At 47.3% G+C, this 11635-nt stretch overlaps 2 protein-coding genes across 3 annotated transcripts; one reads left to right on the forward strand and one right to left on the reverse strand.

The window, feature by feature from the left end:
• Positions 1-468: 468 nt before the first annotated feature.
• LOC129490314 (cyclin-dependent kinase inhibitor 2A) lies at positions 469-7490 on the forward strand. Its single transcript, XM_055294074.2, has 3 exons — positions 469-831; positions 4273-4579; positions 7241-7490. Exons 1-3 carry the CDS (start codon positions 706-708, stop codon positions 7252-7254), a joined length of 447 nt encoding a protein of 148 aa, XP_055150049.1. The 5' UTR covers positions 469-705; the 3' UTR covers positions 7255-7490.
• Positions 7491-7722: 232 nt separating this feature from the next.
• Positions 7723-10558, reverse strand: LOC129490318 (putative uncharacterized protein CDKN2A-AS1). 2 transcript variants are annotated; one of them, XM_063609831.1, is made up of 2 exons: positions 10547-10558; positions 7723-8339 (listed from the first exon to the last, which is right to left on the reverse strand). In XM_063609831.1, the coding sequence occupies exon 2, from the start codon at positions 8285-8287 to the stop codon at positions 8048-8050; it is 240 nt and encodes a 79-aa protein (XP_063465901.1). In that variant the 5' UTR covers positions 8288-8339; positions 10547-10558; the 3' UTR covers positions 7723-8047. The 2 variants fall into 2 exon arrangements, with proteins under 2 accessions (XP_063465901.1, XP_055150054.2); XM_055294079.2 differs by lacking the exon at positions 10547-10558 and adding an exon at positions 10365-10497.
• Between the last annotated feature and the right edge of the window lie 1077 nt (positions 10559-11635).

Raw genomic sequence — 11635 nt, forward strand, 5'->3', positions numbered from 1 at the left:
CCTTTGAACTAGGGTTTCTGACTTAGTGAACCCCGCGCTCTCGAAAATCAAGGGTTGAGGGGGTAGGGGGACGCTTTCTAGTCGTACAGGTGATTTCGATTCTCGGTGGGGCTCTCACAACTAGGAAAGAATAGTTTTGCTTTTTCTTATGATTAAAAGAAGAAGCCATACTTTCCCTATGACACCAAACACCCCGATTCAATTTGGCAGTTAGGAAGGTTGTATCGCGGAGGAAGGAAACGGGGCTGGGGGGAGGATTTCTTTTTAACAGAGTGAACTCACTGAAACACGCCTTTGCTGGCAGGCGGGGGAGCGCGGCTGGGAGCAGGGAGGCGGGAGGCGGTGTGGGGGGCAGGTGGGGAGGAGCCCAGCCCTCCTTCCTTGCCAACGCTGGCTCTGGCGAGGGCTGCTTCCGGCTGGTGCCCCCGGGGGAGACCCACCCTGGGGCGACTTCAGGGGTGCCACATTCGCTAAGTGCTCGGAGTTAATAGCACCTCCTCCGAGCACTCGCTCACGGCGCCCCCTGCCTGGAAAGATACCGCGGTCCCTCCAGAGGAGTTGAGGGACAGGGTCGGAGGGGGCTCTTCCGCCAGCACCGGAGGAAGAAAGAGGAGGGGCTGGCTGGTCACCAGAGGGTGGGGCGGACCGCGTGCGCTCGGCAGCTGCGGAGAGGGGGAGAACAGGGAGCTAGCGGCGGGGAGCAGCATGGAGCCTTCGGCTGACTGGCTGGCCACGGCCGCGGCCCGGGGTCGGGTAGAGGAGGTGCGGGCGCTGCTCGAGGCGGGGGCGCTGCCCAACGCACCGAATAGTTACGGTCGGAGGCCGATCCAGGTGGGTAGAGGGTCTGCAGCGGGAGCAGGGGATGGCGGGCGACTCTGGAGGACGAAGTTTGCAGGGGAATCGGAATCAGGTAGCGCTTCGATTCTCTGGAAAAAGGGGAGGCTTCCTGGGGAGTTTTCAGAAGGGGTTTGTAATCACAGACCTCCTCCTGGCGACGCCCTGGGGGCTTGGGAAGCCAAGGAAGAAGAATGAGGAGCCACACGCGTGCAGATCTCTCGAATGCTGCGAAGATCTGAAGTGGGGAACATATTTGTATTAGATGGAAGTATGCTCTTTATCAGATACAAAATTTACGAACGTTTGAGATAAAAAGGGAGTCTTAAAGAAATGTAAGATGTGCTGGGACTACTTAGCCCCCAATTCGCAGATACCTGGATGGAGCTTATCTTTCTTACTAGGAGGGATTATCAGTGGAAATTTGTGGTGTATGTTGGAATAAATAGCGAATATAAATTTTGATCGAAATTATTCAGAAGCGGCCGGGCGCAGCGCCTCACGCCTTGTAATCCCTTCACTTTGGGAGATCAAGGCGGGGGGGAATCACCTGAGGTCGTGAGTTCGAGACCAGCCTGGCTAACAGGTGAAACCTCGCCTCTACTAAAAATACAAAAAGTAGCCGGGGGTGCTGGCAGGCGCTTGTAATCCCAGCTACTCGGGAGGTTGAGGCAGGAGACTCGCTTGAACCCGGGAGGCTGATATTGCAGTGAACAGCGAGAGGGAGCCACTTCACTCCAGCCTGGGTGACAGAGTAATACTTTGTCGAAAGAAAGAAAGAGAGAAAGAGAGAGAGAGAGAGAAATTATTCAGAAGCAACTACATATTGTGTTTATTTTTAACTGAGTAGGGCAAATAAATATATGTTTGCTGTAGGAACTTAGGAAATAATGAGCCACATTCATGTGATCGTGCCAGAAGTAATATGTAGTTACCATTTGGGGAATATCTGCTAAAATTTTTGCTCTTTTGCTATCTTTAGCTTACTTGATATAGTTTATTTGTGATGGAGTTTTCAATTCCTCATTTTTGAACAGTGGTGTTTCTCCTCTCCCTACTCCTGTTTTGTGAGGGAGTTAGGGGAGGATTTAAAAGTAATTAATGCGTGGGTAACTTAGCATCTCTAAAATTTTGCCAACAGCTTGGACCCGGGAGTTTGGCTTTGTACTCCTACAATATCTTAGAAGAGACCTTATTTGTTTAAAAACAGAAAGGAAAAGGAAAAGTGGATAGTTTTGACAATTTTTAATGGAGAAGGGAGAAGAACATGTAGAAAAGGGGAAATGAGGTTGGCTTAGAATCCTAACTACATTGGTGTTTAATATAGGAACACTTATTTATATAACAGTTTTAAGTACTAAATTCGTATTAATATATTATCAAATGGGTTTAAGCATCCTACACAGTTTAATTCAATTGATTCATTTTCCTTTTGCTTTGGATTTCTATCATGATTTAAATATTTACATATGGGTTACTTTTTAGATTTTTCATACTATGAAATATGAGAAAAACCTTTAAGGCTAGTTTTATGACCAAGACGAAGGACTTCATTGAATACACAAAACAATAAATATACTGCAACATTTTGTCTTTCTTTTTGTAGCTGCAATTTGGTTTGCTTATATTTTCTCTTTGTCTCTTTGAAAACTGAGTCAGTTTCACTTTCCCAGGACAGGATTTAATAACCATATATAATTTAGTATAATTCCTTGATTTAGGCAAATTATGCAATTTGTGTTTAGTATGAAATGTACCTAAAAATAAGTAACTCCTCTTTAACACCACCATCCTCAAACTAATATAACAAACAACAGTTATCCTAAAATAAATTGTCTACTTCCACCATGCAACACTCAAATTTTCAGGTTGCTATGACTGCAGACAGTATTTTAAAATTCCTCTCTGGAAATGGCTTTGTTTCCAAGATGATTTAGAAACCAAAGAGGGGACCATCTCTTGTTTAATGAACTCTTAAATCATAAACTTGGAAAGTGTTTTAGTTTCCTACTGCTGCTGTTACAAATTATCACAAATGTGTTAGCTAAAACAAACACAAAATTATTATTTTACAGTTCTAGAGATCAGAAGTCAAAAATGGGTCCATAGGGTTTCATTCCTTTTGGAAACTCTAAGGAGCAATCTGTTTCCTTGTCTTTTCCAGCTCCTAGTGACCATCAAATTCCTTGGCTCATAGTCCCTGTATTTTCTCTGTGGCCTGTGCTTCCATTCTTATATCTTCTCTCTGACTGTGACCCTCTAATAAAAACACTTGGGGTTATGTTGGGCCCACCCTGAAAATTCTGGATAATCTCCCTCAAGACCATTAATTAAATCACATCTGCAAAGCCTCTTTTGCCACATAAGTTAATATATTAACAGTTTTTGAGGATTAGGACATAGACATTGGGGGGCATTATTCAGCCTACCACAGGAAGGAATTTTAGGGCTAATTAGACTAGCCTTCTTATTTTACACTTGAAGAAATTGAAGTTTTGGAATTGGAGAGCATTATGCTAAATGAAATAAGCCAAACACAGAAAGACAAATATCACATGTTCTCACTTATCTGTGAAATATAAAACAATTACATTCTTAGCAGTAAAGAGTAGAATGGTGGTTACTGGAGCTGGGGGGTGGGAGGAATGGGGAGATGGTAATCAAGATACAAAGCCTCAGTTAAGATGGGAGGAATAAGTTTGTTTTTTTTTGAGATGTGTTTCACAGCATGATGAATATAGCTAAATAGTAAATCCCAAATGCTCTCATTTGACAAAAATGTCAAATATTTGAGGTGATGGATAGGTTACTTAGCTTGACTTAATTCCCCATTGTGTTCAAAGATCATAACTTCACATTGTACCACATAAATATATACAACTGTACTATGCCAATATATAATTTTAAAACTAATATAATGAAAAAGAAATTGAAGTTCAACATTCCCAGAAGCTAAGGGTAACTTAAAAGTTTTGTGAGAATTTGTTTTAACAAACAAACAAGTTTTCTCTTTTTAACAATTACGACATTCTGCGCTTGGATATACAGCAGTGAACAACAACAACAAAAAATCTCCAGGCCTAACATAATTTCAGGAAGAAATTTCAGTAGTTGTATCTCAGGGGAAATACAGGAAGTTAGCCTAGAGTAAAAGTCAGTTTATCCCTGCCCCTTTGCTATTTTGCCCGTGCCTCACAGTGCTCTCTGCCTGTGACGACAGCTCCGCAGAAGTTCGGAGGATATAATGGAATTCATTGTGTACTGAAGAATGGATAGAGAACTCGAGAAGGAAATTGGAAACTGGAAGCAAATGTAGGGGTAATTAGACACCTGGGGCTCGTGTGGGGGTCTGCTTGGCGGTGAGGGGGCTTCACACAAACTTCCTTTCCGTCATGCCGGCCCCTACCCTGGCTCTGACCACTCTGCTCTCTCTGGCAGGTCATGATGATGGGCTGCGCCCGTGTGGCGGAGCTGCTGCTGCTCCACGGCGCAGAGCCCAACTGCGCCGACCCCGCCACTCTCACCCGACCCGTGCACGACGCTGCCCGGGAGGGCTTCCTGGACACGCTGGCGGTGCTGCACCGGGCCGGGGCGCGGCTGGACGTGCGCGATGCCTGGGGCCGTCTGCCCGTGGATCTGGCTGAGGAGCGGGGCCATCGCGATGTCTCACAGTACCTGCGCGCGGCTGCGGGGGGCACCAGAGGCAGTAATCATGCCCGCAGAGATGCCGCGGAAGGTCCCTCAGGTGAGGACTGATGATCTGAGAATTTGTACCCTGAGGGCTTCCAAAGCTCAGAGCATTCATTTTCCAGCACAGAAAGTTCAGCCCGGGAGACCAGTCTCCGGTCTTGCCTCAGCTCACGCGCCAATCAGTGGGACGGCCTGAGTCTCCCTATCTCTCTGCCCTGCCAGGGCCGCAAATGGGAAATAACCCCGAAATGGACTTGCGCACGTGAAAGCCCATTCTGTACATTATACTTCCCAAAGCATACCACCACCCAAACACCTACCCTCTGCTAGTTCATGGCCTAGACTGCGGAGCAATGAAGTCTCAAGAGGCTAGAGGTCTAGTGCCCCCTCTTCCTCCAAACTAGGGCCAGTTGCATCCACTTACCAGGTCTGTTTCCTCATTTGCATACCAAGCTGGCTGGACCAACCTCAGGATTTCCAAACCCAACTGTGCGTGGCATCATCTGGAGATCTCTCGATCTCGGCTCTTCTGCACAACTCAAATAATCTGACCCTCCTCAACTAATCTGACCCTCCGCTTTATGCGGTAGAGTTTTCCAGAGCTGCCCCGGGGGGTTCTGAGGACATCCGGACCAAGACTTCGCTGACCCTGGCAGTCTGTGCACCGGAGTTTGCAGCACTCTATGGCAGACAGAGGCCCTCTCCTTTCCCTCTTAAACTTGTGCAAGAGATCGCTGAGCGATGAAGGTAGAATTATGGTCCTCCTTGCCCTTGCCTTTCCTTTTTGTGATCTCAAAACATCCTCCCTCCGCCCCCATTCCATGGCCCCGGTTCCCTACCCCCACAGCTGTCTGCTGAAAGTGCCAACATTACTCAATTGTTTCTGGGAGAGGAACACTTTTTTTTAAAACAAAATAGATATATGAAGCAATACACGGGAATTAACACGAATATTTAAGGTAAAACATGACCTTGAAGATTATGAAATCCATCTTATTTTGGCCCAGAACGGGGGCACTGGGCTCCTTGGACCATAGGGGAGCCGGGGAGGACAGGGTGGAGAGTTAGCTCTAAGCCCTCTGCTTGGAGATGCTGTAAATACAGAACGCAAAATCACCTTCGAAGTTAAAGACGCGAAGTTCTTCTTTACTCGGCCCCTCCTCCCCCCCAATTCCCTCCAGTTACAGCTAGCATCCAGGTCCCGGCGAAGGAGACTTAGGCTCCAGTTACACCTAGCATCCGGGTTCCGATTTAGAAGGAGCTGCCAATTACAGCGCGGTTCCAGGGCTGAGCAAAAAGCCAGAGGAGCCAAGTGGGAGAGGGAGTAAAACTATTGAATTGGGCCACAAGCAAATGAATAAACTGAACGACTCTTAACCAAACCTAACATATTTAATCCAAGCACACAAGTCTTTCATTTCTTCCTTCCTCCCTTCCTTCTCTTACTCCCCAACACCCCCTCTTCAAGCACAATTAATTATATGGTTAGATTCTACTGCGTGATCAGCCCTGTTCTAGGTGGTGGGCACGCCAAGGTGAATGAGACCAAACTAGAGTCTTGCCCTCATGGGATTTACATTTGGAGACAGGGCCAATCTGTTGCCCAACCTGGAGTGCAGTGGCGCGATCACAGCTCACTGCAGCCTCAACCTCTCTGGCTCAAGGGGTTCTCCCACCTGAGCCTCCCGACTAGCTGGAACCACAGGTGCACGCCACGATGCCTGGGTTTGTTTGTTTAATAGAAACGAAGGTCTCACCATGTTATCTGGGCTCAAGCGATCATCCCCTCTCCTCCTCCTAAAGTACTGGGATTACAGTCCCAAGCTATCGTGCCCGACCTGGGAAACAGACGTTAAGGAAGACAACAATCTATTTTCAGAGAGCGAGTTTATAAAACCAATGCAATGGGTAAATATGAAGTGTGAATAGGAGGAGAAGCTAAAGAGTGGTCGGAGAATCTAATGAAAGCTACAAGAGGAAGAAACTCAAGTGCAAATGCTGCCTCAGGAATAAACGTAAAAAGAGACTCTCAAGCGCAACTGCTGCCTCAGGAATAAAATAATCTTGAGACTCTCAAGTGTAAATACTGCTTCGGGAGAACCGAATGGCGAGCTGGAGCCCGTATGCAACGAGATTAGAGAGGAAGGCAGAAGCCAGATCATATGAATAAATGAGCATCCATTTTGTTTCAGAAATGATCAGAAACCATTTGTGGGTTTGTAGAAGCAGGCATGCATAGGGAAGCTACGGGATTCCGCCGAGGAGCGCCAGAGCCGGAGGCGCCCTTTGGTTATCGCAAGCTGGCTGGCTCATTCCACACCAGGTGCAAAAGATGCCTGGGGATGCGGGAAGGGAAAGGCCACATCTTCACGCCTTCGCGCCTGGCATTGTAAGCAACCACTGAGACTCATAACACTCGTTTTCTTCTTGTAACCCTGCGGGCCACGCGGTCGCGCTTTCCCTGCCCTCGGCCGGGTGGACCTGGAGCGCTTGAGCTGTCGGCGCGCCTGGAGCAGCCAGGCGGGCAGTGGAGTAGCTGCTAGACCAGGGAGGTGTGGGAGAGCGGTGGCGGCGGGTACATGTACGTGAAGCCATTGCGAGAACCTTGTCCATAAGTACTTCAATGCCGGTAGGGACGGCAAGAGAGGAGGGCGGGATGCGCCACACATCTTTGACCTCTGGTTTCTAACGCCTGTTTTCTTTCTGCCCTCTGCAGACATCCCCGATTGAAAGAACCACAGAGGCTCTGAGACACCTCCGGAAACTTAGATCATCAGTCACCGAAGGTCCTACAGGGCCTCAACTGCCCCCACCACAACCCACCCCGCTTTCGTAGTTTTAATTTAGAAAACAGAGCTTTTAAAAATGCCCTGCCTTTTAACGTAGATACATGCCTTCCCTCACTACCGTAAATTTCCATTTATATCATTTTTTATATATTCTTATAAAAATGTAAAAAAGAAAAACACCGCTTCTGCGTTTTCATTGTGTTGGAGTTTTCGGGAGTGAGCCCTCACGCCCTAAGAGCACATTTTTGTGGGCACTTCTTGCTAGCCTCGCAGCCTCCGGAAGCTGTCGACTTCATGACAGGCATGTTGTGAACTAGGGAAGCTCAGGGGGGTTACTGGCTTCTCTTGAGTCACACTGGTAGCAAATGGCAGAACCAAAGCTCAAATAAAAATAAAATAATTTTCATTCATTCACTCATTTATTGTCAACATTTATTGAGCACCTATTACAACAATTTCATTGCATGGAAGACAGCATCGTTTCTGACACTCACTGTTGTTTCATGTATCTCTTAGGAAAATGCTGCTGTTAGACATCTAACACTATTTATCTTGAGGTGATAAAATATCAAAAGCCGTGTCTCAAGATCGATGAAATGCGGTTAAAATGATGAATAGAAACTCTAAGGGGACCTCATATCGATAGACTCTAGACTGGCACATCTGGAGATCCGTATTTATCCGGCTTCCGCTTCCAAATCACGCGAGGTTTGGGATATTTTGCTCACTAGGCCTCAGCCAGGTAACTGAATCCAGCCAAATCTGGCCCACAGTCTCGGAATCCGACTCGGCTCCCAGTCCCCACCTCGGCGTTCCGAGACCCTCAGTCTGAGGTTCCAGAGGGCTGTGAGGTTGCGAATGACTGCTGCCAAACCGGAAGGAACTCTGCGGTTCTCTGCCACAGTGGGATTGTTACAGGCACGCGGCTCAGACTTCACTGCGATTGGGAGATGCTCCTGTCCACGCTGCCTCATCCCATGCTGGAGCACTGCGCCTCTATTTTTTTTTTTTTTTTGAGGGTACACGCTACATAACATAAAATTAAAAATTTTAAAGAGTAGAATTCAGTGGCATTTAGTACAATGTTATGCAACCATCACTCTTATCTAGCTCAAAACCTTTTCGTCAACTGCATAGGAGGCCCCATTAAGCATACCTGTTAAACCCTTCTTGCCTCCAACTCCTGGCAACTAGAAATCTCCTTTTGTCTCTACGGATTTACCTATTCTGAATATTTCTTATAAATAAGATCATACAATATGTGACCTTCCGTGTCTGGCTTCTTCACCAAGTGTAGTGTTTTGGGGGTTCATTCCTGCTGCAGCATGTATCGGTACCTCATTTTATTTTATGGCTGAATCATATTCCATTGTATGAATATACTGGAAATTGCTCATCTACTCATCCAGTGATGAACATCGAGTTGTTTTTTGGCTTAAAATTATTCATAGTGTTCTCATATAAATATAAATATGTAATTATTATTTTTATTCATATTTATTACATTATTTATTATTTATATATTTATATTTTATTGTATTATAATATAATAATTTTATAATATTATTATACTATGATAATATAACAGACCGACTCCTATGGTCTGTCGGTGTGCTCTTCCACTGGCGTGCTCCCTTCCGCTGGGGTGCCCCGCTCCACGTCCAGTTCCTCCAGTGAGTTCCTCTGGACATAGAGCCGCTTGTGTGTCTGCCTGCTAGGGTCTCAGGGTTTTCATAGGCAAAGGATGGGGGCGGGGCGGGACAGGGTGGTCTTGGGATATGCAACATTTGGGCATGAAGGAAGGAGTGCCTGCCCTCACCTAGGTCCAGTGGGCACAGGCCCAGGCGAGGGCCCTTACCTGGGACCCGCCTTTGTCTACCCAACACTTCCCTGCCCCTCTTCCCTATCATTGCGTTTCAGTTACCTTTGCCTTGGTTCAGCACTCACTTGGTTGTTGTAAACTTTCTGTTTCCCAGAGTTCCCACGAAGTCAATTCTGGCAACTTTTGCTTATTTTTCTGTTTCTATACAGGAATGGGTCCTACGAGCTCACTACTGTACCACTTTTGCTAATTTTCCTGTTTCTACACAGGAATGGGTCCTACGAGCTCACTACTGTACCACTTTTGCTATTATCTTTTGTTGTTGTTCAATTTGTTTTGTTTTAGGGCAGGATGGTCAAACGCTTATGATGTGCCAATTTCCTGCCTCCATATATCTCCTGTGCCTGGTACGCAGTGCCCATGCCCGGCATCCTCACTTTCTGGGCATCTGTCCATCAACATTTCTCTGAAGCTCGCTAGCTCTACCACGCAGCTGCCCCCCGGGAAATTTTCAACACCTTCCCCCGCAGCTGTAGGAAGCTCACCTTCCTCCTTACCCTTGCTCAACCCCACTCTTGTTCTCTCCCTTTTTCCCCCTTCCACCCACATTTCCCCGACTTCTGCTGGGGGTGGGAGGGATAACCGATTCACAGACATTTCCCTCCCCCTCGCCGCTTCTCGGGCGATTGCTACTTCGCAGTCCTACGCTCCACTCGCCAGCAGGCTCCGCTGTGGTGTGAGCACCTCGGGGAGCGCAAAGGCGTCCGCTTTGAGGCACTGGGCCTCGGGCCAGGCAGAGGCTATCTCCAGGACCCTTTTATGGAGATCTGCTGTTAAAGCCCACGCGTGTTTCCCGAGCATACCGAGCACACGCATACTGGGCCTGACGACTCCAGGGAGGGACCAGCCCCGGAACCGCGGACTAGACCCGGGTCCCAGAACTACCCGTGGGGGAGGCCGCAGTAACCTCCGAAGCAGGCTGAGAGACTCGGGTGGGCTTTCTCCAGTGAAAAAAAAGGAAGCCAGAGGGGAAGGGTGGATGGAGCAGGAAAGAAGGACGGATTCTAAGCATGGCTGTTCGAGGCCCTGAGGCTGCAGAATTGACTGCGGGACTGCGGTTTGGAGGCGGGGACTTTCCATAACCACGGACGAAAGAAACCTCCGAACCAACCGATTGAGCACCGGGGCTGTGGAGCAGAAGGGGAATAAAAGGTCCTGCCCACCGAAACCTGTAAAAGCTTCCTTTGGGGCGCGCGTCACGAGCGAGGGTGACGAGGCCTAGGCGCGCCCGGGTGCGGCGACTTCGGAGCCCGCGGGACGGGAGAGCGGCCCTTCTGTGGCCGGGCCTCCAGCACCAAAACTCGCTGGGATCCTTCCTGGGGCCCACGCCAGTGCCACACACCCCACGTACTCTGGACGCAGGCCAGGTGGGAGGGTCTTCACTTCACCTCCACCTCCTTCCAGATCTCACGTGTCTTATTTACGTAACAAAGTTCAGGAAATAGCAGAACACAACTTTTTTTTTTTTTTTTTTTTTTTTTTTTTTTTTTTTTGAGACGGAGTCTTTCTCCGTTGTCCAGGCTGGAGTGCAGTAGCGCGATCTCGGCTCACTGCAACCTCCGCCTCGCGGGTTCAAGCGATTCTCCCGCCTCAGCCTCCTGAGTAGCTGGAATTACAGGCGCCTGCCACAACACCTTTTTAGTAGAGACAGATTTTCACCATTTTGGCCAGGCTGATCTCGAACTCCTGACCTCAAGTGGTCCGCCCTCCCCGGCCTCCCAAAGTGTTGGGATTACAGGCCTTAGCCACCGTGCCGGTCCGGAAAAGCACATTTAAAAACTACAGATTGATATCCTTGTTGGGCATTGATGCTAAAATCCTTAATAAAATACTAGCTAACAGAATCCAACAACATACCAAAAAATAATCCACCATGACATGATCAAGTGGGTTTCATACCAGGAATGTAGGGATGGTTAAACATATGTGATACACCACGAAAACAGAATTAAAAACAAAACATCACATGATCATCTCAATAGACGCAGAAAAAGCATTTGACAAAATTCAGCATCCCGTTATGATTAAAACTCTCAGCAAAATTGGCATACAAGGGACATAACTTAATGTAATAAAAGCCATCTATGAAAACCCACAGCCAACATAATACTGAATGGGAAAAGTTGAAAGCATTTCCTCTGCAAACTGGAACAAGGATGCCCACTCTCACCACTCCTCTTCAACATAGTACTGGAAGTCCTAGCCAGAGCAATCAGACGAGACAGAAAAATAAAGGGTATCCAAATCGGTAAAAAGGAAGTCAAACTGTCACTGTTTGCTGATGATATGATCGTTTACCTTGAAAACCCTAAGGACTCCTCCAGAAAGCTACTAGAATTGATAAAAGAATTCAGCAAAGTTTCTGGATACAAGATTAATGTATACAAATCAGTAGCTCTTCTATACACAAACAGCGACCAAGCAGAAAATCAAATTAAGA

Source organism: Symphalangus syndactylus, chromosome 9 (genome assembly GCF_028878055.3).
Source record: "Symphalangus syndactylus isolate Jambi chromosome 9, NHGRI_mSymSyn1-v2.1_pri, whole genome shotgun sequence".
Lineage (NCBI taxonomy): Eukaryota > Metazoa > Chordata > Mammalia > Primates > Hylobatidae > Symphalangus > Symphalangus syndactylus.

Coding starts and splice junctions, on each gene's coding strand:
- LOC129490314 (XM_055294074.2), top strand. CDS start 706: ATGGAGCCTTCGGCTGACTGGCTGGCCACGGCCGCGGCCCGGGGTCGG. Junction 832..4,272: donor ACGGTCGGAGGCCGATCCAG/GTGGGTAGAGGG, acceptor TCTCTCTGGCAG/GTCATGATGATGGGCTGCGC.
- LOC129490318 (XM_063609831.1), bottom strand. CDS start 8,287: ATGAGGCAGCGTGGACAGGAGCATCTCCCAATCGCAGTGAAGTCTGAG.